Below are 19,658 nucleotides of genomic sequence, written 5' to 3' on the forward strand. Positions count from 1 at the left end.
TGTTGCAGCATCCCCATGGTCACAAGAGATCGGAAGAGGAGAAACGCCCCTCAATGTGAGTGATGTTAAATTGGCTATACCCACCCAGTCACAAGGCCACCCAGCTGGTCATTAGGACAGAGAACCAGTTGTTACATTATTTGAATCCCATCACTGGCCTGAATGGCCTCCTGTACTACCCTGGCAGCCAAAATGGGGCATGCCACATCCCTCTGTGCCTCATTTTGAGCCTGGACAGCCTCCTACAATACCCTGGCAGCCAAAAGAGGGTATGCAGCCTGCTGCACTCCCCACAGCCTGTTTTGGGCCTGGACAGCCTCCTGCACTACCCTAGAAGCTAAAAAGGGGTGCATGGGGGTTGCCCACACACCCCGAATGAGACCCTGTCCCACAGAAACCAATGCTGCTTGTGTGGGGAGGAGGAGGAGAAGAATGGCAAGGCTTTGTGCCAGCCATCTGATCAATCAGCGACCAGGTTAGGCATGGCTGGCTGGTTGGGGAGGGAGAATGATAGTGGCTTCTGCCACCCCAGTGGTGGGTTTCTGCCGGATCGCACCGGATCGCGCGATCTGGTTGGAGAATGAATCCGGAAGTAATTTCCTGCCCCGCCCCCTTGGCGTTTTTTGCATCGGGGCTGACTCCCCACTGCCACTGCTGTGCTACCTCATGTTCCTTGTCTTCTGGCCGTGGAAAACATAGGCGCAATTACAGCCCGGAGCAGGAGCAAAGCCCCTTTCCCAACTGGCCCTTCCTCCCTCAGAAGGCTTCGGAGGGAAGCTTCTGCAGAAGCCCGGGCGAGTGACAACAAGTTCCCACCGTTACGAAGTCTCGGAGGCTGTAATTTTCTGAGCTGTGCGCACGCGCCTGTTTTCCACAACGTGGAGCAGCGGAGAGATTCTGCGTGGCCGGCAATGACTCAGGATGCCATCCGGGAAGACAAGGAACGTGAGGGGGGACCATTGACGGCCTCCGGAATCATCGCTGGCCGCGCAGAGCCTTGCTGCTGCTCCACGCCGTGGAAAACAGGCGCGCGCACACAGCTCAGAAAATTACAGCCTCCGAGACTTCGTAACGGCAGGAACTTGTTGTCACTCGCCCGGGCTTTTGCAGAAGCTTCCCCCCGAAGTCTTCCGAGGGAGGAAGGGCCAGTTGGGAAAGGGGCTTTGCTCCTGCTCCGGGCTGTATTTGCACCTATGTTTTCCACGGTGTGGAGCAGCAGCAAGGCTCTGCGCGGCCAGCGATGATTCCGGGGGCCATCCGGGAAGACGAGGAATGCAAGGGGGGACCCTGCCCCCCACTGATGGCCTCCGGAATCATCACTGGCCTCGCCGCTACTCCACGCCGTGGAAAACATAGGCGCAATTACAGCCCGGAGCAGGAGCAAAGCCCCTTTCCCAACTGGCCCTTCCTCCCTCGGAAGGCTTCGGAGGGAAGCTTCTGCAAAAGCCCGGGCGAGTGACAACAAGTTCCCGCCGTTACGAAGTCTTGGAGGCTGTAATTTTCTGAGCTGTGCGTGCGCGCCTGTTTTCCACGGCGTGGAGCAGCAGCGAGGCTCTGCGAGGCGAGTTATGATTGCGGAGGCTGTCAATGGTCCCCCCTCGCATTCCTCGTCTTCCCGGATGGCATCTGGAGTCATTGCCGGCCACGCAAACCTCGCTGCTGCTCCACGCCGTGGAAAACAGGCGCGCGCTCACAGCTCAGAAAATTACAGCCTCCGAGACTTTGTAACGGTGGGAACTTGTTGTCACTCGCCCGGGCTTATGCAGAAGCTTCCCTCCGAAGCCCTCCAAGCGAGGAAAGGCCAGTTGGAAAAGGGGCTTTGCTCCTGCTCTGGGCTGTAAGCTTCCCTCCGAAGTCTTGGGATGTTCTGAGGAGCCCCCCAAGGAAAAACGCCGCTGCCAGGTAGTTAAAAGTACCTCTCTGATTCTGTCAGACTCTGTCAGTCTCTCTCTGATTCCCTCTCTCACTCCCTCGCTCTGTTCCTCTCTCCGTCTGTCTGCCTCACTCACACACACACACACACTGTGGTCACCTTGTTGAGTGTTCCAATCACATTTGAAACACTCAACAACTGGCCTGCATTTATGGTATTTTGCAGCATTCTGCAGTCATAGGACCAAAATATATGGTTAAAAGCATATATTTTGGTCCTATGACTGCAGAATGCTGCAAAATACCATAAATGCAGGCCAGTTGTTGAGTGTTTCAAATGTGATTGAAACACTCAACAAGGTGACCACAGTGGTGTGGGTGTGAGTGAGACAGACAGACAGACAGAGAGAGGAACAGAGAGAGGGAGTGAGGGAGGGAATCAGAGAGAGACTGACAGACACACACACACACACACACACAGAGTGACAGAGAGAGAGGAAGGGAGGGGAGAGAGACAGAGGGAGAGACAGAGACAGACACACACACACACAGAGTGAATGAGAGACAGACACACACACACACACAGAGTGACAGAGATGGGGGAAGGAGGAGAGAGAGACAGAGATACAGAGAGAAGACAGACAGACACCCAGAGAAAATGACAGAGGGAGACAGAGAGGGAGGGAGGGAGAGAAAGACAAAGAGCCAGAGAGAGAGAGAAAGAAAAAGAACTTAGCCTCTGCACACGCACACATGCTGAGATGATGTGGGCTGGGCTGAAGTGGATCCTTACAGTTTTCAGGATGGCCACATAGGTCAAATTCGGCCTCATTGTGGGCGGGATCCAGACCACGGGCCTTGAGTTTGACAACCCTGATTTACATGAAATTCCTTATTCCATTATGTTAAATGAATTAGTCTAACAATAACCAGTGGTTATTTAATGGGCTACCATCTGTCTCCTAATTTTGGACACATTAATTTTGAACACATTATGCAAACACCAGTTCTCTTAAAAAGTCCATAGTGCTGAGAAAGGTCAAAGAAAAGAAAAAAGAAGAAGAACCAGCAGGAAGGGTGGACTTGAACTTGGTGGAAATGGGCATCCTTTTGGGAGACCTGAAGGGCCAGATTAGGGCCAGGTATCCTGAAGAAGTTCTGTCTACCTAGTTGATATTGTCTTGAGGACAGTGAAGTATTAGTTATGATCCTAATGCATCTATTTTCCGGTCCACAGGTATACCAAGTAATAATAACCAAGACATGGTTGAATAGAAACATTAAGATGTACCATATTTTTCGGAGTATAAGACACACCTTTTGCCCTCAAAAAAGAGGCTGAAAATCTGTGTGCACTTATACAATGAATACAGCATTTTTTGCCCCCTGAAACCCCGCACCCTTCATCAAAATGGCCGTGCATAGCCTTTAGGAGGCTTTCAGAGTGCTCCTGGGGGCTGGGAAGGCTGTTTCTTGCTCAAGTTTGTCCCCCCCCCAGCCTCCAGGAGCACTCTATAAGCCTCCTAAAGGCTATGCATGCCCCCCCCCCTTTTTTTTTTTACAAAAAACAGACTCGTTTTTGCGGAAAATGGGCCATTTTTGCTCATTTTGCCCCCCCCCCCACCAGGAGCAGTCTACAAGCCTCCTAAAGGCTATTCATGTCCTTTTTGTGGGGAAAAAAAACCCGGGTCTGTTTTCATGAAAAACTGCCATTTTTGGGAGGTCTGCAGAGTGCAAAAACTTTTTTCTTAATTTGCCTCTTCAAAATCTTGGTGCGTCTTATTCTCCAAAAAATACAATACTTGAATGCAATGTCTAAATATGAGGAACATTTAACAAAAAGTTGATTCATGAGTGGCTTAAAACAGTGTCCAACATTAAAGATGAATACTGTGTGGATATTAAACCCTTTGATCCACCATAGCAAAAGATGTGTGTATGTGCACATGTATTTCTAATTTCACCATCAATGGTGGTAGGGAAAAAGATGAAAGTCATTTGCTTGTAACAGAAACATGAATCAATATAAAACAACCCAAATGTCTTTTAAAAATCATTTATTGCTTGGTATCAAAAGAAATGACAATAATTAAAGGTCATTGTAAATTGAAACTAATATTAATATTTATCCTATGAGGCAGGAATGAAAGAGAAATTGAACAGAGTTAAAATAGGGCAGAATGACAATATATTGCATTGAAATAAACAATAGCATGTACAAATGATTGCATTATCAGGTCTTTGCATACTAAAATACAATGTCGTTTGAAACCAATGATATAAAGCAGGTTAGGTTAATAGTGTTTCTTCTGTACTGCTACAAAGGCAAATGTTTAGCAACTGGAAAACTGTCTGGCTTCCCTTTTCAAAAAATGTAATGTAATGTAATAAATGTTTCTGGTATATCATTTATTACAATTTTGCCTTTGGGGTGGCTTTATTTACATGAACAAGTATAAGAAAATTGAATGGCTATCAGTACCATGTAATATCATTCTACAATCTGGAAAATGGGCTTTTCAAATGAATAAATGATAAAATCTCTGAAGCATTAATGATGTTCACACCATGGTTCCAGATGTATCTTCAGAGTCAATGCTAATCATAGCAATTCTGATCAATGCTAAGAACAGAGTTGAAAATTGCAAAGGCATCTTCTCTGATAGCAAATGCACATCAACTCAAATATTGAATCACAAACCAAGCTGTAATTTTCTTTTGGATCATATGAATCTCAGGTCAGTGTTAACTGTTACTCTTACATAGGAGTAACAGTGTTAACTGTTACTCTTATCTCTCTAAAATGTAAAAGTGTATCCTAGCACATGGTTAGCATAGGTTTCAAAAGATTCTAGTTCATTTTAAAATCAAACAAGGAAATCATAAATTAACAAGGGGCTTACAACTTCTCAAGAGTGATCACACTGGATTCTCCTTAAGTCCTAGGCAAATAGATTTTATTTAGCCTCAAGGACAATCTCTCATCCACTTGTATAAAAAAGAAAGGAAAAGCTGACTCCAAACTGATTCAACTGGAATCAAAACGATGTTGTTTATATTGGGTGTCAAAACAAAATGTGAAATGACCAAAATTTTGACTTCTGTCAGAGGCTGTTATCCCAAAGCAGTGCTATTTCTGTTAGACTTAATAGAAGTTTTTATACACACCTGATTTTGTGTTGGCTTATAGCTGATTCTTGCTTTCAGGTGAATTGTCAAACTTTGCTGTTTGAATGTGTGCTCATTTTTCAATGTGTTAATTTATTTTTTCTTTCAGCCCATATATTTTTCATTTGTGGATATATGCATTTTTCATTCTAAAGGGAACTGACTACCCACAGAAACAAGCCAATGTTGTATGTGTATGCATTTACCCTCAAATGTTCCCATCCATGTACACACACATAATATTTTAAAATATTATTTTGGCAACAACATCTAATTGGCCTCACTGGGGAAAATGTTATTCATCAGTTGCATAATCAGAATTTACATCTGTGACCTGCACGTTTTTAGATATACATGCTGACCAATTTAACCTATCTAAAAGAAACCTGCAGAGCAGCATGTTTCCCAAATTGATGTCTACATGTTTCACTTAAACTGCCTTTTAATTTTTTTTAAAAAAGGGAAGGCCTCCTCAGCCGATAATGGAACTCCGCAACTAAATGCAGTTGGTCTTTGTAGTTGTCTCCTGATTCCCCTAGTCATCTCCAAGACAGTTTGTTTGGGTAGATACAGTGCAAAATGAAGCAAGCAGATATTCCTGGCAAAGCTTCGCTACTGTATTGCAGTTGCTGAGCAGGCAAATTTCAGATGTGTTCTAAGACATCTACCGGGACAAAGCCCCTTTTTTTCCCACTGCATACTTTAATAAATCCGTCATGTTCCTTTTCTGAAGTTATGCAGATCTGAAGATAAACAATGAAGAGAACAGTTAAACATGTCTCACACTCATACACTACTATTATTATGGACCGCAAATAGCTGCTGCATATAGTAGAGGAGACAACGAGCTGTAAATACACTGAGTTGAACCAGGCTACCCAACTTTGCAGCCCTCTTTTAGATTTCTTTGATGTTTGCAAAGGGTATGAAGATGGAAACTACTGCTTTCTAAATATAACTGTTTGTCCTATCCAAGGTTGTCAAATTGGCAGCCCACAGGCCGGATGCATCACGTGCAGTCCCGCCCATCCCAACTCCATGAATTGAAAAATACATTGTGAAGCATCACATGACGGCAACATGACGCCATGAGTTTAACACCTGTGGGCTATACACTTTATTTATTCATCATATTTATTATCAATCATATTTCTTTGTGACAATAAACCATTTCTTTGATAAAAGCTATTAAGAACAAGCACTTTACTGTGGCTGAGATGTTTGCTAAGAGTTGCATAATAAAACTAATTGAAATGATGGTTCAGAGAAATTCTAAACATACAATTTTAATTAGTTGCAATCTTACCTGTAAAATTATATATAGTTTGTTCAACTTTAACTCTATGGAATTCATATGTCTAATTAAAGCACTGGATTCTTCTTGGTGACTTGAGATCACTGTTAACTTTTTCTCAAGAGTTAGGGGAATAATATTGCCTTTGATGGCTTATGTATTAGTTTAATCTTATGTTCCTATGAGCCAGTGGTGGGTTTCTGCCGGATCGCACCGGATCGCGCGATCCGGTTGGTCAATGAACCCAGAAGTAAGTTCCTGCCTCACCCCTGTCACGGGACGGCGCTTACCTGCGCTCCACCAGCTTGGGCACGACCAGAGAAGTTTCTCTTCTCAGAAATGTCTTCAGTGGAGCGGTGGCAGCCTGCATCCCTTTCAGGAGCTCCACTGAGGAAACTTCTCCGGTCGCGCCCGAGCTGGTGGAGCGCAGGCAAGCGCCGTCCCGTCGCCAGGGAGACAGTGAGTGAGGTGAATTGCGTGGTTGCTCAGATCACACGGGCGCAGCCCAAGAAGACATTTCTGAGAAGAGAAACTTCTCCAGTCGGGCTGTGTCAGTGTGATCTAAGCAACCACGTGATTCACCTCACTCACTGTCTCCCTGGCGACGGGACGGCGCTTGCCGGCGCTCCACCAGCTCGGGTGTGACCAGAGAAGTTTCCTCAGTGGAGCTCCTGAAAGGGACGCAGGCTCAGCCTGCCAGGCTGCCACCGCTCCACTGAAGACATTTCTGAGAAGAGAAACTTCTTTGGTCACACCTGAGCTGGTGAAGTGCTAGAAGGGGGTGGGGGGGAAGGAGTTGAAAGGACAAAAAGGAGAATGAAAGGGAGAAAGAGGAGGTGGGGATAGTGGGATCCTTGCTGCTTTCTGAGCTTGGTGGTATTCTTACAGACATTTCATTACCAAACTAGGTATCATCACTGCTAGAAGGGAGTGGGGTTGTGGGGAAAGGAGGAGGAGGAGAAGTCGTAGGACAAAAAGGAAAAAGATAAGGAGGGAGAGGACTTTGGGGTCCTTTGGTGTTCTCTGAACTTGGCCGGCAAGCCACTCCTACCCAGTCACATGGCCAGCAAGCCACTCCCACAAAGTAGGCCACACCCACAGAATAGGTTCCAAAAAAATTTGAAACCCACCACTGCTATGATCCCAAACATGAGTTATGAATAAACACTATAATTTCAGCTGGACATGACCATTTTATATGCGGGTAAAAATTAAAGCCACATCCCTAACACCTCATACAATTCTGCAATTGTGAAGAACATTTATTTATTTATTTTTAAATTTGTCAAACAAAAATGAGAAGAATAAAAGAAAAATTCAATGAATGTGATAATAGGCATATTAATGCACTTATACATGCCCCCTCTCCTGACCATTTAAATATGAAGTAAGATCCATGGAAGTAAATTTGCAACTGAAACTATGAAAATTTGTAGCTGAGACAACTGGATCAGATAGAGCATTCCAGACTTTGACATCTCTATTACAGAAATCATATTTTTACAGTCAAGTTTAGAACAATATACATTAAGTTTTAAAAGGTTGTTTGCATACGTACTATTGCAATTACAACAAAAGAAGTCATTTACAAGTAAAGCATTACTAATGTATAATTTTGTATGCAACATAGGTCTGACTACAAGCAATGCAGTTTTGTTATCCAAACTAAGAATTTCGAGCCTAGTGTTGTGGCTCAACAGCAGCCAGCTGAGCTATTGGTGGAATCTGACAGCGATGAACACTATGGGACTGCCCTGGAGGCTGAGGAAGACTGGGGGGTGTTCGGAGTCAGAGCAGGGATTAGAGAGGCTTGTTGGCCACCAGGTGGCGTCTGAGTCAGGGAGCAGTGAGGAAGAACAGAGGGAGGCTGTCCCTGACGTACATATGCGTAGGACTGTGAGGAGGAGGGAGCAACTTTGGAAAAAGGGTCACAGAAGAAATAGGAATATTGGCCCCTCCCAGAGAGTTTATAGGTGGGGCGACGGGAGGGGAATTTTGCAGGAAACAACAATTTACTGATCCAGCCATAGAGAAAGAGTGGGAGAATTTCATGAGTTCAAGCCTTGTTTCATAGAGATAGCTGTCTGGACTCCCAACCAAGGGGTTGCTTATCTCACTCCTTAGTTGTGGCAGACAGCCAAGTCTGCGTCCGTATATATTGTACAGAACAGTTTGTTTCCTGCCCTCTAAAACAGATTTAAATATAATTTAAAATGGAGCAGCTTCATGCAGAAAACACGCAGCTCACACAACAGATAGCTGTGCTGGCTGTCCAGGTGGCTCAGCTCCAAGTTCAAACTGCTCCACCACTGCCTCAGAAAAAATGCCCGGTTGCAGTGCTTGATAAATTCGATGGAAACCAAGCCATGTTTCCAGCTTTTTGGGGACAATGCCAGCTGTTTATCAGCTTGACAGCAGAGGATTTCCCCACTGACCGAGATAAAGTGGGGTTTATGATTACCCTTCTCTCTGGCTCCGCAGTTTGTTGGGCTATCCCACTGCTGGTCCAGGCTAGGCCTTTGCTGGATGACTTCAGGGGGTTCTGTGACCACCTCAGGTTAATGTATGACAACCCCATTAAGACGGAGATGGCTACCCGACATCTGAAGACTCTGAAGCAGGGACGGTGTCAGCCTCTGCTTTGCTGCTTGCTTTCAGCTGCCATTGAAATGGGGAGCTTCAGCACAGGAGTGAATGAAGAAGGGAGTGTTTTTCTCACCATCTACTGCGCATGTTGCAGATAGTGGAATTGCCACTAAGGCCAACCGTCCAGCATACCAACCTGATGATGGGTTTTGAAGATGCAGCCCACATGACACCTATGAGGTGTGCAGATTGGACTGGGTGATGAGGTTACTAGGGGGAGGGAGTTGGGTCACATATTGATATCTGTTGTGGCCCAGCCGGTGCCGCTGTCACCAGACTCCGAGAGTGATACTCCATACGAGTCAGCTCCAGAGATGTGCGATCCTGGACAGGATTCGGAGGCTGAGCAGGAATCCGAGAGTCTGGTCAGCCACCAGGTGGCGTCAGAGGCATGCAGCAGCGGTGAGAGCGAGAGGAGGAGGACTCCCGATGCCCTGCCTTGGAGCAGCGGAGAGGATAGTGACTCAGGACTTAGTAGGGCGTTTCGAGATGCCCGTTTCCGGCGCGCCCACAAACGCAAGGAGCGTGGGCGTAATTATAGGCAGTAAAGAGCTCTCAGGTGCTGTTGGGAGACGCCCTTTTTAGGTTATAAAAGGGTTGACTCTGGACAGGCTCTGCGTAGCAATCAACAAAGGACTTTGGACAGCAACTCTAGTCTGGGATCCTGGCAAGCTGGATTGCTGCTTTTGTGTGTTCTGTCTTTGTGAGTTCTGTCTTGGTGGCTTGCTGCCACAAAACCTCTTGTCTGTTGGTGTAATAAACCTTGTTCCCTTGTACTGTTCCGGAGTGTGTGTGCTGTGTGGGCAACGGAGGAAGGGGGGTCAGAACAGATTGATTGCTACCCCAAACGTATCTCCATTCAGCTATGATGGAGCAACTTCAGGCGGAGAATGCTCTCTTCGCACAGCAACTTGCCTTGCTAACAGCGCAAGTTGCACAGCTGTCTGCTCCTGCCAACCCCCCACCCCCCCAGCAGCAATGAAGGAAATGCCCAGTGGCCATGCCGGATAAGTTTGATGGCAGTCCGAAACTTTTCCCGGCGTTCCTGGGCCAATGCCGGTTGTTCATTGCCTTGAGAGCGGAGGACTTTCCCACCGACCAGACGAAGGTGGGCTTTGTGATAAGCTTGCTCTCAGGCACAGCAGCACGGTGGGCTACGCCTTTGCTGACTCAGCCGAGCCCCCTGCTGGATGACTTCCAGGGTTAGGGTTAGGGTTAGGCTACCACGAATTTTATGGATGCAGCGTTTGTCACGAAATATCACGTCCCTCTGTGCCCGGTAGACCCTCCGATGCGAGTGGAGACCATTGACGGCCGGGTGCTTCTGTCTGGGCCCATCAAGAACGCCACGCAGCCTTTGTGCCTGATCCTCGGGGAGCATGAGGAGGCCATTCAATTTTACGTGGCTTCAGGTCTGCATTTCCCCGTGGTGTTGGGCTTGGCTTGGCTGCGGGCGCACGATCCCCAGATCCACTGGTCGCAGAACCGCATCTCGTTCCCGTCCTTGCAATGCTTGGACCATACCCGTCATGTTTGCACGGCTCAGGTGCCCAGTTCGGCCGAGGTGACAGTGCCGCCGGATTTAGCGGAGTTCGCGGACGTGTTTAGCGAGCAGGAGGCGGATCAACTGCCACCGCACCGGCCTTACGACTGTCCCATTGACCTGGTACCTGATGCGAAACTCCCGACGGGCCGCCTATACTCCATGTCTGAACCGGAGTTGGCCGCATTGCGGGACTTCCTTGACAAGAACCTGGCCCGGGGTTTTATCCGGCCTTCGTCTTCGCCCTTGTCTGCCCCGGTTTTGTTCGTCAAAAAGAAGACCGGGGATCTAAGACTTTGTTGCGATTACCGGCGCTTGAACGCCATCACGATCCGTAATCGCTACCCATTGCCTCTGATTCCCGAGTTGTTGGAGCGGCTCCGGGAGGCCGTGGTGTTTACAAAACTGGACTTACGTGGAGCTTACAATCTGGTTCGAGTCAGGGCGGGGGACGAATGGAAGACAGCTTTTGGCACCCGATACGGACATTTTGAGTATACGGTCATGCCGTTCGGGTTGACCAATGCCCCAGCTGTCTTCCAACATTTTATGAACGATATCTTTCAGGACCTTTTGGATCAGTTTGTCGTCATCTACCTGGACGACATCTTGATCTACTCTACATCTCGGAAGGATCATCAACAGCATTTGCGTCAGGTCTTGCAGCGCCTTCGAAAGCATCGCTTGTTTGCCAAGCTGGAGAAGTGTCAGTTCTGGCAGACCACCATCGAGTTCCTGGGGCACCGTATTTCCCCTGAAGGAATTGCGATGGAGCCAGGCAAGGTGGAGGCATTACGAAGTTGGCAATCTCCTCGACGGATGAAAGACGTTCAGAGACTCCTCGGGTTTGCCAACTACTACTGGTCCTTCATCCCCGGCTTTGCTTTCTTGACCGCGCCCCTCACTCGGCTCCTGCAAAAGAAAGTGCCGTTTCACTGGGGGTCCACGGAACAACAAGCGTTCGTGGCCTTGAAGCGCGCTTTTACAAAGGAGCCAATCTTGAAACACCCTGATCCCCATCGCCCCTTTGTAGTCGAGGCGGATGCGTCCGACATCGCGGTGGGGGAGGTGTTATTGCAGGCTCACACCCCTGATGGCACCCTTTTCCCTTGCGCCTATTACTCTCGGAAACTCAATCCTTCTGAGCGCAATTATACCATCTGGGAGAAGGAGTTGCTGGCTATCAAGGCGGCGTTCGAAGCCTGGCGACATCACCTGGAGGGGGCCAGGCATCAGGTCAAAGTCCGGACAGACCATCGGAATCTGGAGTTTTTGACAACAGCGCGGAAGCTCAATCAGCGCCAGATCCGGTGGTCTCTGTTTTTTGCCCGGTTCCACTTCAAGGTCACGTATATCCCCAGTGCCTTGAACCAGAGGGCGGATGCCCTGTCTAGAAAGCCGGAGTACTCAGACCCTGCTGACTCACTGCCCCCCCGGACGGTCCTACCCGTCGAGTCCTTCGCTGCAATCCAGGAACCCGTGGATTTATGGTCGTTGATACGGAATGCGCAGCGAAACGACGAGTGGGTGGAACAACGGCGGGCAAAGGTAGGGCCGACATCCCCGTGGACCTTTGACGAGGACCTTTTGAGGTATCGGGATCGGCTCTACGTGCCTGCAGGACCGCTCCGTGGATTGGTTCTCTCCCAATGTCATGACACTCCGGCAGCGGGACACTTTGGCCTGTTCAAAACTTTGCACCTGGTTTCCCGTACGTTTTGGTGGCCTCGCCTGCGACACGACGTGCAGACGTACGTCACGTCATGCGTGCAGTGTCGACAGGCCAAATCAGCGACGGGAGCTCCTCCAGGCTTGCTACAGCTATTGCCGACCCCGGACAGACCCTGGGGAGCCGTGTCCATGGACTTCTTGACGGAACTGCCTCCGTCGTCCGGTTTCACTACGGTCCTAGTGGTGGTGGACATGCTCACCAAGATGGCGCATTTCATCCCCTGCCAGAGATTGCCGACAGCCCGCGCCACCGCCCGCATGTTCATCCAGCACGTGTTCCGGCTGCACGGCCTACCTGACCGGGTCGTCTCCGATCGTGGTACACAATTCACGGCCCAGTTCTGGAAAGGGCTGATGGCTGCTCTTGACGTTCAAGTTTGTCTGTCCTCGGCGCACCATCCCGAAACCGATGGAGGGACGGAGAAGGTGATTGGGATTCTGGAACAATATCTGCGCTGCTTCGTGAACCAGCAGCAGAACAATTGGGCGGAGTACCTCGCCGTGGCGGAGTTTGCGTTCAACAACTCGCAGCACTCCTCCACACGGACGACGCCTTTCATGGCGAACGTCGGGTACCACCCTCGTTTTTTCCCTCTCACCCCCGTGGACTCTCCGGTCCCCGCAGCGCAGGATTTCCTCTCTGAGCTTCAGGCGGTTCACCAGATGGTGCGCCGCTACTTGAATCAGGCGAAGGAGGATTACAAGCGGGTGGCGGACAGGTCTCGCCGTGCGGTGCCTGAATTGGCCGTGGGTGATCGCGTGTGGTTGTCCACGCGGCATCTTCCGTCCCACCGGCCTACGAGGAAGTTGGACCACCGGTATCTGGGGCCGTTCCCTGTGGAGGCCGTTATCAATCCGGTGGCCTATCGCCTGACCCTCCCGCGCTCGATGCGAGTACACCCGGTGTTCCATCGCTCGCTCCTGATCCCTGAGCGGTCGGATTGTCCTCTCCGACGTCCCTCTTCACCCCTGCCGTCATCGCCTGAGGTGCACGCACGGCCATCGCACAGAGTGACCCGGATCCGTGACTCGAGATGGCTCAAGGGTCGGTTCCAGTATTTGGTCGACTGGGCGGACGAGGACTCGGACGGGGGGTCCTGGACCGATGCGACGGCTGTGCATGCTCCAGCTTTGGTGCGGGCCTATCATGGACAATTTCCCTCTCGACCGCATCCCGAGCGTCAGGCCCGGGGGAAGGGCCCTGCGGTGAGGGATAGTGTTGTGGCCCAGCCGGTGCCGCTGTCACCAGACTCCGAGAGTGATACTCCATACGAGTCAGCTCCAGAGATGTGCGATCCTGGACAGGATTCGGAGGCTGAGCAGGAATCCGAGAGTCTGGTCGGCCACCGGGTGGCGCCAGAGGCATGGAGCAGCGGTGAGAGCGAGAGGAGGAGGACTCCCGATGCCCTGCCTTGGAGCAGCGGAGAGGATAGTGACTCAGGACTTAGTAGGGCGTTTCGAGATGCCCGTTTCCGGCGCGCCCACAAACGCAAGGAGCGTGGGCGTAATTATAGGCAGTAAAGAGCTCTCAGGTGCTGTTGGGAGACGCCCTTTTTAGGTTATAAAAGGGTTGACTCTGGACAGGCTCTGCGTAGCAATCAACAAAGGACTTTGGACAGCAACTCTAGTCTGGGATCCTGGCAAGCTGGATTGCTGCTTTTGTGTGTTCTGTCTTTGTGAGTTCTGTCTTGGTGGCTTGCTGCCACAAAACCTCTTGTCTGTTGGTGTAATAAACCTTGTTCCCTTGTACTGTTCCGGAGTGTGTGTGCTATGTGGGCAACGGAGGAAGGGGGGTCAGAACAGATATCTATGATTACACACGTTTTTGCCTCAGATCTTGCTTTGCCTAGCTGCTATCTACTCATAACCAGTAAAAGTACTCTTAATTCTGAAAAATGGAGTTGAGTGGTTTCTTTCTTGGTTACTGATGGAGGCTGGAATACATCAGTGAGTTTAGGCTGCTTAGCCAGGATTTGGCTTGGAATGAGGCAGCCCTCATGGACACATTTCAGGATGGGTTGTTGGAAGAATTGCAGGATGAGCTGGTGCATGTGGATAGGCCACCAAATTTCAACACACTGGTCCATCTGTGTCTCCGGATTGATGCTCAGGTGCAGAGGCAGGGAAGTTGCCGCACATCCCAGGAGAATAGGGTGGTTCCGGCCATGCGTGAGACTCCAACTCCATGGGAGGAGCCCATGGAATTAGGTGCAGCCAAACCCCGCTTGTCGATAATGGGGAAAAACAGATGGCGCTCAAGGGGGTTGTGTTTTATTGTGGGGAACCTGGGCACATGACAACCTTTTGCTCCAAGAAGAGACGAGGGGCGTCAGTTACTGGACCTACATCCCAGCCCCAGAACGTTTTGTCAGGAAAGGCCCCTAAGCCCAATCTAAGGGAGACCTTGGGTTGGGCGCACACCAATTCTGAGCCATGCTCAGAGACAGTGACTTGTAGGCCTCCCCGACACCTGATCCTGGCATTATAAATAGTCCTGTCCAGTAGTCCACAGGGGATTCTGGCGCATGCTCTGGTCTACTCTGGGGCTACAACAAACATCATGGATCAGGCATTTGCGACCAAGTATGCAGGCTCTCTGTCTCCAGTAGATCCTCCTATGCTTGTGGAGACCATTGATGGCTGGGTGCTTCTGTCTGGGCCTACCAAGGCTGCCGTGCAATCCTTGCACCTGGTCATCGGGGCTCATGAGGAAGCCATCCAGTTCTACATTACCTCTGGCCTGCATTTCCCCATGGTCTTGGGCTTGGCTTGGCTGTGGGTGCATGATCCACAGATCTACTGGTCCCAGAACATTGTCACTTTTCCAGCCTTGCAATGTGTGGACCACACCAGTCAAGTCTGTGCAGGCCAGTTGCTGAGTTCACATGGGGTGTCCTTTCCTTCCAACATAGCAGATTTTGCAGATGAGTTCAGTGAATGAGAAGCAGGCCAATTGCCACTGCACCGGCCATATGATTGCCCAATCGATTTGATTTTGGACGCACCGTTCCCCATGGGTAATTTGTATTCAATGTCAGATCCGGAGTTAGCCACATTACGGATCTTTTTGGACAAAAACCTAGCTCACAGTTTTATTCAACCCTCATCTTTACCACCCATCAAACTGTGTTGTCCTGTTGGTCAAAAAGAAGACTGGAGATTTGAGACAATGTTGTGACTACCGTAAACATAATTCTATCATGGTGAGCAATTGATATCTTCTGCCCCTTACTCCTGAACTGTTGGAGCAGCTCAGAGAGACTACTGTTTTCACAAAGTTGGATCTGCATGGAGCCTATAATCCTGCCGGATCCGGTCCAGGGATGAATGGAAGACAGCATTTGGCACCAGGTACAGGAATTTTGAGTATACGGTCATGCCTTTTGGGCTGACCAGTGCCCCTGCCGTCTTCCAACATTTTATGAATGACATCTTCAGGGACCTTTTGGACCAGTTTGTCATTATTTATCTACATTCTAATTTACTCGTCCTCCCAGGAGAGTTATCGCCAGCATCTATGCCTGGTCCTACAATGGCTCCATGAGAATTGCTTGTATGCGAAACTGGAGAAGTGCCAGTTTTGGCAGTCCACCATCGAGTTCCTGGGGGATTGTATCTCTCCTGAAGGCATTGCAAGGTAGAGTCTTTGAGTAGTTGGCACCCTCCTTGGCGAGTGAAGGATGTCCAGTGATTTCTCGGGTTTGCCAACTATTATCGGATCTTTATCCTCGGCTTTGCTTCCCTGACTGCACCCCTCACTCGGCTCCTTCAGAAGAAAGTTCCATTTCACTGGAGTGCCCCTGAGCAACAAGTGTTCCAGGACTTGAAGCAGGCCTTCATGAAAGAGCCCATCTTGAAGCATCCTGACTCCCACAGTCCATTTGTACTGGAGGTGGATGCATCAGATATCGCTGTTGGAGCAGTATTACTTCAGGCTCATGCCTCCGGCGGTACCCTCTTCCCTTGTGCTTATTATTTGCACAAACTCAATTCTTCCAAGCGTAACTATACCATTTGGGAGAAGGAGTTACTAACCATTAAGGTGGCATTTGAGGCCTGGAGGCATCATTTAGAGGGGGCCGGACATCAAATTGAAGTCTGGATGGACCATAGAAATTTGGAATTTTGGAAGACCGCACAAAAATTGAACCAGCACCAGATTCAGTGGTCCCTCTTCTTTGCACAGTTCAATTTCCATGTGACATACATCCCAGTGTGCACAACCAAAGGGCAGATGCACTCTCGTGGAACCTGAGTATTCTTGTACCAAAGACCAGATCCCATCCGGACAGTTTTACCTGTAGAGTCCTTCTCTGCAGTTCAGCAGCCTGTGGAGTTATGGCCTCAGATATGGGAAGCGCAGCGGCATGATGATTGGGTGGAACAATGGAAAGCAGAGGTGGGGCCTGCCTCCCCATGGACATTCACCGATGAACTCCTGCAGTACTGAGACACTCTATGTGCCAGTGGGGCCACTTCAGGGACTTATTCTATCCCAGAGCCATGATAATCCTGCGGTGGGGCACTTTGGCCTCTTGAAGACTTTGAACCTGGTCTCCTATACTTTCTGGTGGCCCCGATTATGACATGAAATGCAATCTTACATCACATCTTGTGTATGGTGTCGGCAGGCCAAGTCAGCGATAGGAGCCCCCCCCCCCAAGGCTGCTCCAGCCATTGCCAACACCGAAGAGACCCTGGGGGCCATTTCTATGAACTTCTTGACGGACACCTCCATCTTCTGGATTTACCACGGTGTTCGTAGTGGTAGACATGCTGATGAAGATGGTGCATTTTATCCCATGACAGGGATTATCCCACGCCATCACCCGCATGTTTCCAGGTTGCACAGCCTACCTGACAGGGTCGTGTCAGACAGGGGAGCGCAATTTACAGCCCAGTTTTGGAAAGGGCTGATGAAGGCCTTGGATGTATAAATCTTCTTGTCCTCGGCGCACCATCCAGAAACTGACAGAGGAATGGAGAAAGTGATTGGGACCTTGGAGCAGTACCTGTGCTGTTTTGTGAACCAGTAGCAAAATGATTGGGCGGACTAACTGGCAGTGGCAGAGTTTGCGTTCAATAGCTCACAGCACACATCCATGCAAACGACGCCCTTCTTGGCCAATGTAGGGTATCATCCTCAGTTCTTTCCTCTCACACCAATCAACTCACCAGTCCCCGCAGCTAAGGACTTCCTGTCAGAACTATAGGCGGTCCATAAAGTGATGCGACGATATCTGGATAAAACCAAGGAGGATTATAAGAGAGTCACGGACAGGTCTTGGCACACGACACCGGCATTGACGGTGGGGGATCAAGTGTAACTGTCCACTAGACACCTTCTGTCAGACCAGCCAGTCAAGAAGATAGACCACCATTATCTTGGCCCATTTCCTGTTGAAGCAGTCATCAATCCGGTCACCTATCGCCTGACATTGCCATGTTCAATGCGAGTCCATCCGGTCTTTCATTGATCTCTCCTTGTTCCTGAATGGCTGGCTAGTCCTCTTCACCAACCAGATCATCTCCAGCCAGAACCTCGTGAAAATGAGGTGCTACCCAAGTACAAAGTTGCCAGTATCTGGGATTCCTGATGGCTGAAAGGATGGTTCCAATACCTGATTGAATGGAAGGGCTATGGGCCGGAGGATTTTACCTAGGAGGATGCAACCTCCGTGCACGCACCTGCTTTGGTGCAGGCCTTCCATGATCAATTCCCATCTAGGCCACACCTAGGGGTTTATGACTGCCCTGAGAAAACATTTTGACAACCCCCTCCTAAATCAAAAGGCGAAGAGCAGGATGAAACCCTTAACCCAGGACAGAAGGCCTGATATATGGGGGATGTCCGAGGAGGCACTAAAAGCAGAAAAGGAGGGGCTCTGGGAGCCCAGCTGCTACACTAGACATGGCCCCACTGACTCCGGCTGGTGGGGAGGAACCTGGATGGCAGCTAGGGAGACACTGTAAACTGCCCTGGAAGGCAAGGAAGGTGCTGGTGTCCTTCCTCCAGGCCAGGAAAAGGAACCCTCCTCTTCCACAGAAGAAAGTGAAAATGATTCAAATGAACACCACTCAGTGAGTCCCCGATTGGGCCCCATGACCATCCCAGTAGAATTAAAAGTGCCATCAACAGGAGCCCTGTTTATTTTTGGATACTCTATCTAATTTCCTTTTTAACTTTTGTAATGTGTGTTTTTTTTAATGTTGTACGCCGTCATGAGTCCTTTGGGAGAAGAGCGGCATATAAATCCAATAAACAAACAAACAAAGAGGGAGATGAGTGGAAAACTGCTTTCAACTGCTGTTTGGGAGGTTTCCAGTTTAGAGTACTCCCGTTTGGACTGCAGGGGGCGTCAGCAGTTTTCATGCAATTAATAAATGAAGTTTTGCATGAGCACCTCTACAAGGGTGTGTTAGTTTACCTTGACAACATTCTTATCTACACGGAAACACATGAGGAACATGTGACTTTGGTGCGCTCAGTCCTCAAAAAACTCTGGGCCACTGAACTTTATCCCAAATTGTCTAAGTGTGAATTTCACCAGGAGAGGATTGATTATTTGGGATACCATATCTCCCACAAAGGTATCGAGATGGACCCAGCAAAAGTCACTGTCACTGAATGGGCACCTCCTCGCACCAGCAAGCAACTACAAAGTTTTTTGGGATGGGCAAATTTCTATCGCCAATTTATCCCCTCGTTTGCAAGCATTGCACTACCAATTACAAATCTCCTAAAATCAAAGGGAGAGGTTAAATTTAGGCCAGGTAAGCGTCTGAATTGGACTATGGAATGCCAAGCAGCTTTCGAGAAATTGAAGCAATTTTTCACTGCTGAGCCTGTTTTAAACACCATTTGTGGTTCAAGCTGATACCAGTGACATGGCAGTGGGAGCAATATTGCTCCAAACAAATGCAGAAGGCAAATTGCAACCTTGCACTTACACCTCACGTAAGCTTACAGAAACAGAAAGAAGATGGGCTATATGGGAAAAGGAAGCTTTTGCAGTTAGATGGGCCTTGATGACCTGGCAACATTTTCTGGAGGGGGCGAAACACCCATTTGTAGTATGGACTGATCATAAAAATCTGGGAGCATTGAAGACTCCACATAAGCTGTCACCTAAACAAATGCGCTGGGCACAGCATTTCAACCACTTCAATGTTATCCTAAAATACATCCCAGGAGGGAAGAACTTTATGGCTGATGCTTTGTCTAGGCTTCCCCAATACAACAGTGCCAGACCAAACATGGTTCATCCAGTCATCCTGGCTAAGAACCTGGCTGCCCCAATGGTTACTAGGAGCCAGAGCCCAGTGGACTTAGATGTGACCATAGACCTAATGAAAAGTCTTGCATCTGATGACTGGTTCAAAGATCATTCTGATGAATGCACC

The 19,658-nt window shown here is 49.1% G+C and overlaps 1 protein-coding gene across 1 annotated transcript in view; it reads right to left on the minus strand.

The window, feature by feature from the left end:
- Positions 1-3,912: 3,912 nt before the first annotated feature.
- STAC (SH3 and cysteine rich domain) overlaps positions 3,913-19,658 on the minus strand; it is a 195,318-nt gene continuing 179,572 nt past the window's right edge. The window contains exon 11 of the mRNA XM_081933459.1: positions 3,913-5,783. Within this exon, the coding sequence (XP_081789585.1) occupies positions 5,685-5,783 (99 nt within the window). The 3' untranslated portion in view covers positions 3,913-5,684. The remainder of the gene's footprint in view (positions 5,784-19,658) is intronic.

Source organism: Natrix helvetica (genome assembly GCF_964273705.1).
Source record: "Natrix helvetica genome assembly, chromosome: Z".
NCBI classification, from domain to species: domain Eukaryota; kingdom Metazoa; phylum Chordata; class Lepidosauria; order Squamata; family Natricidae; genus Natrix; species Natrix helvetica.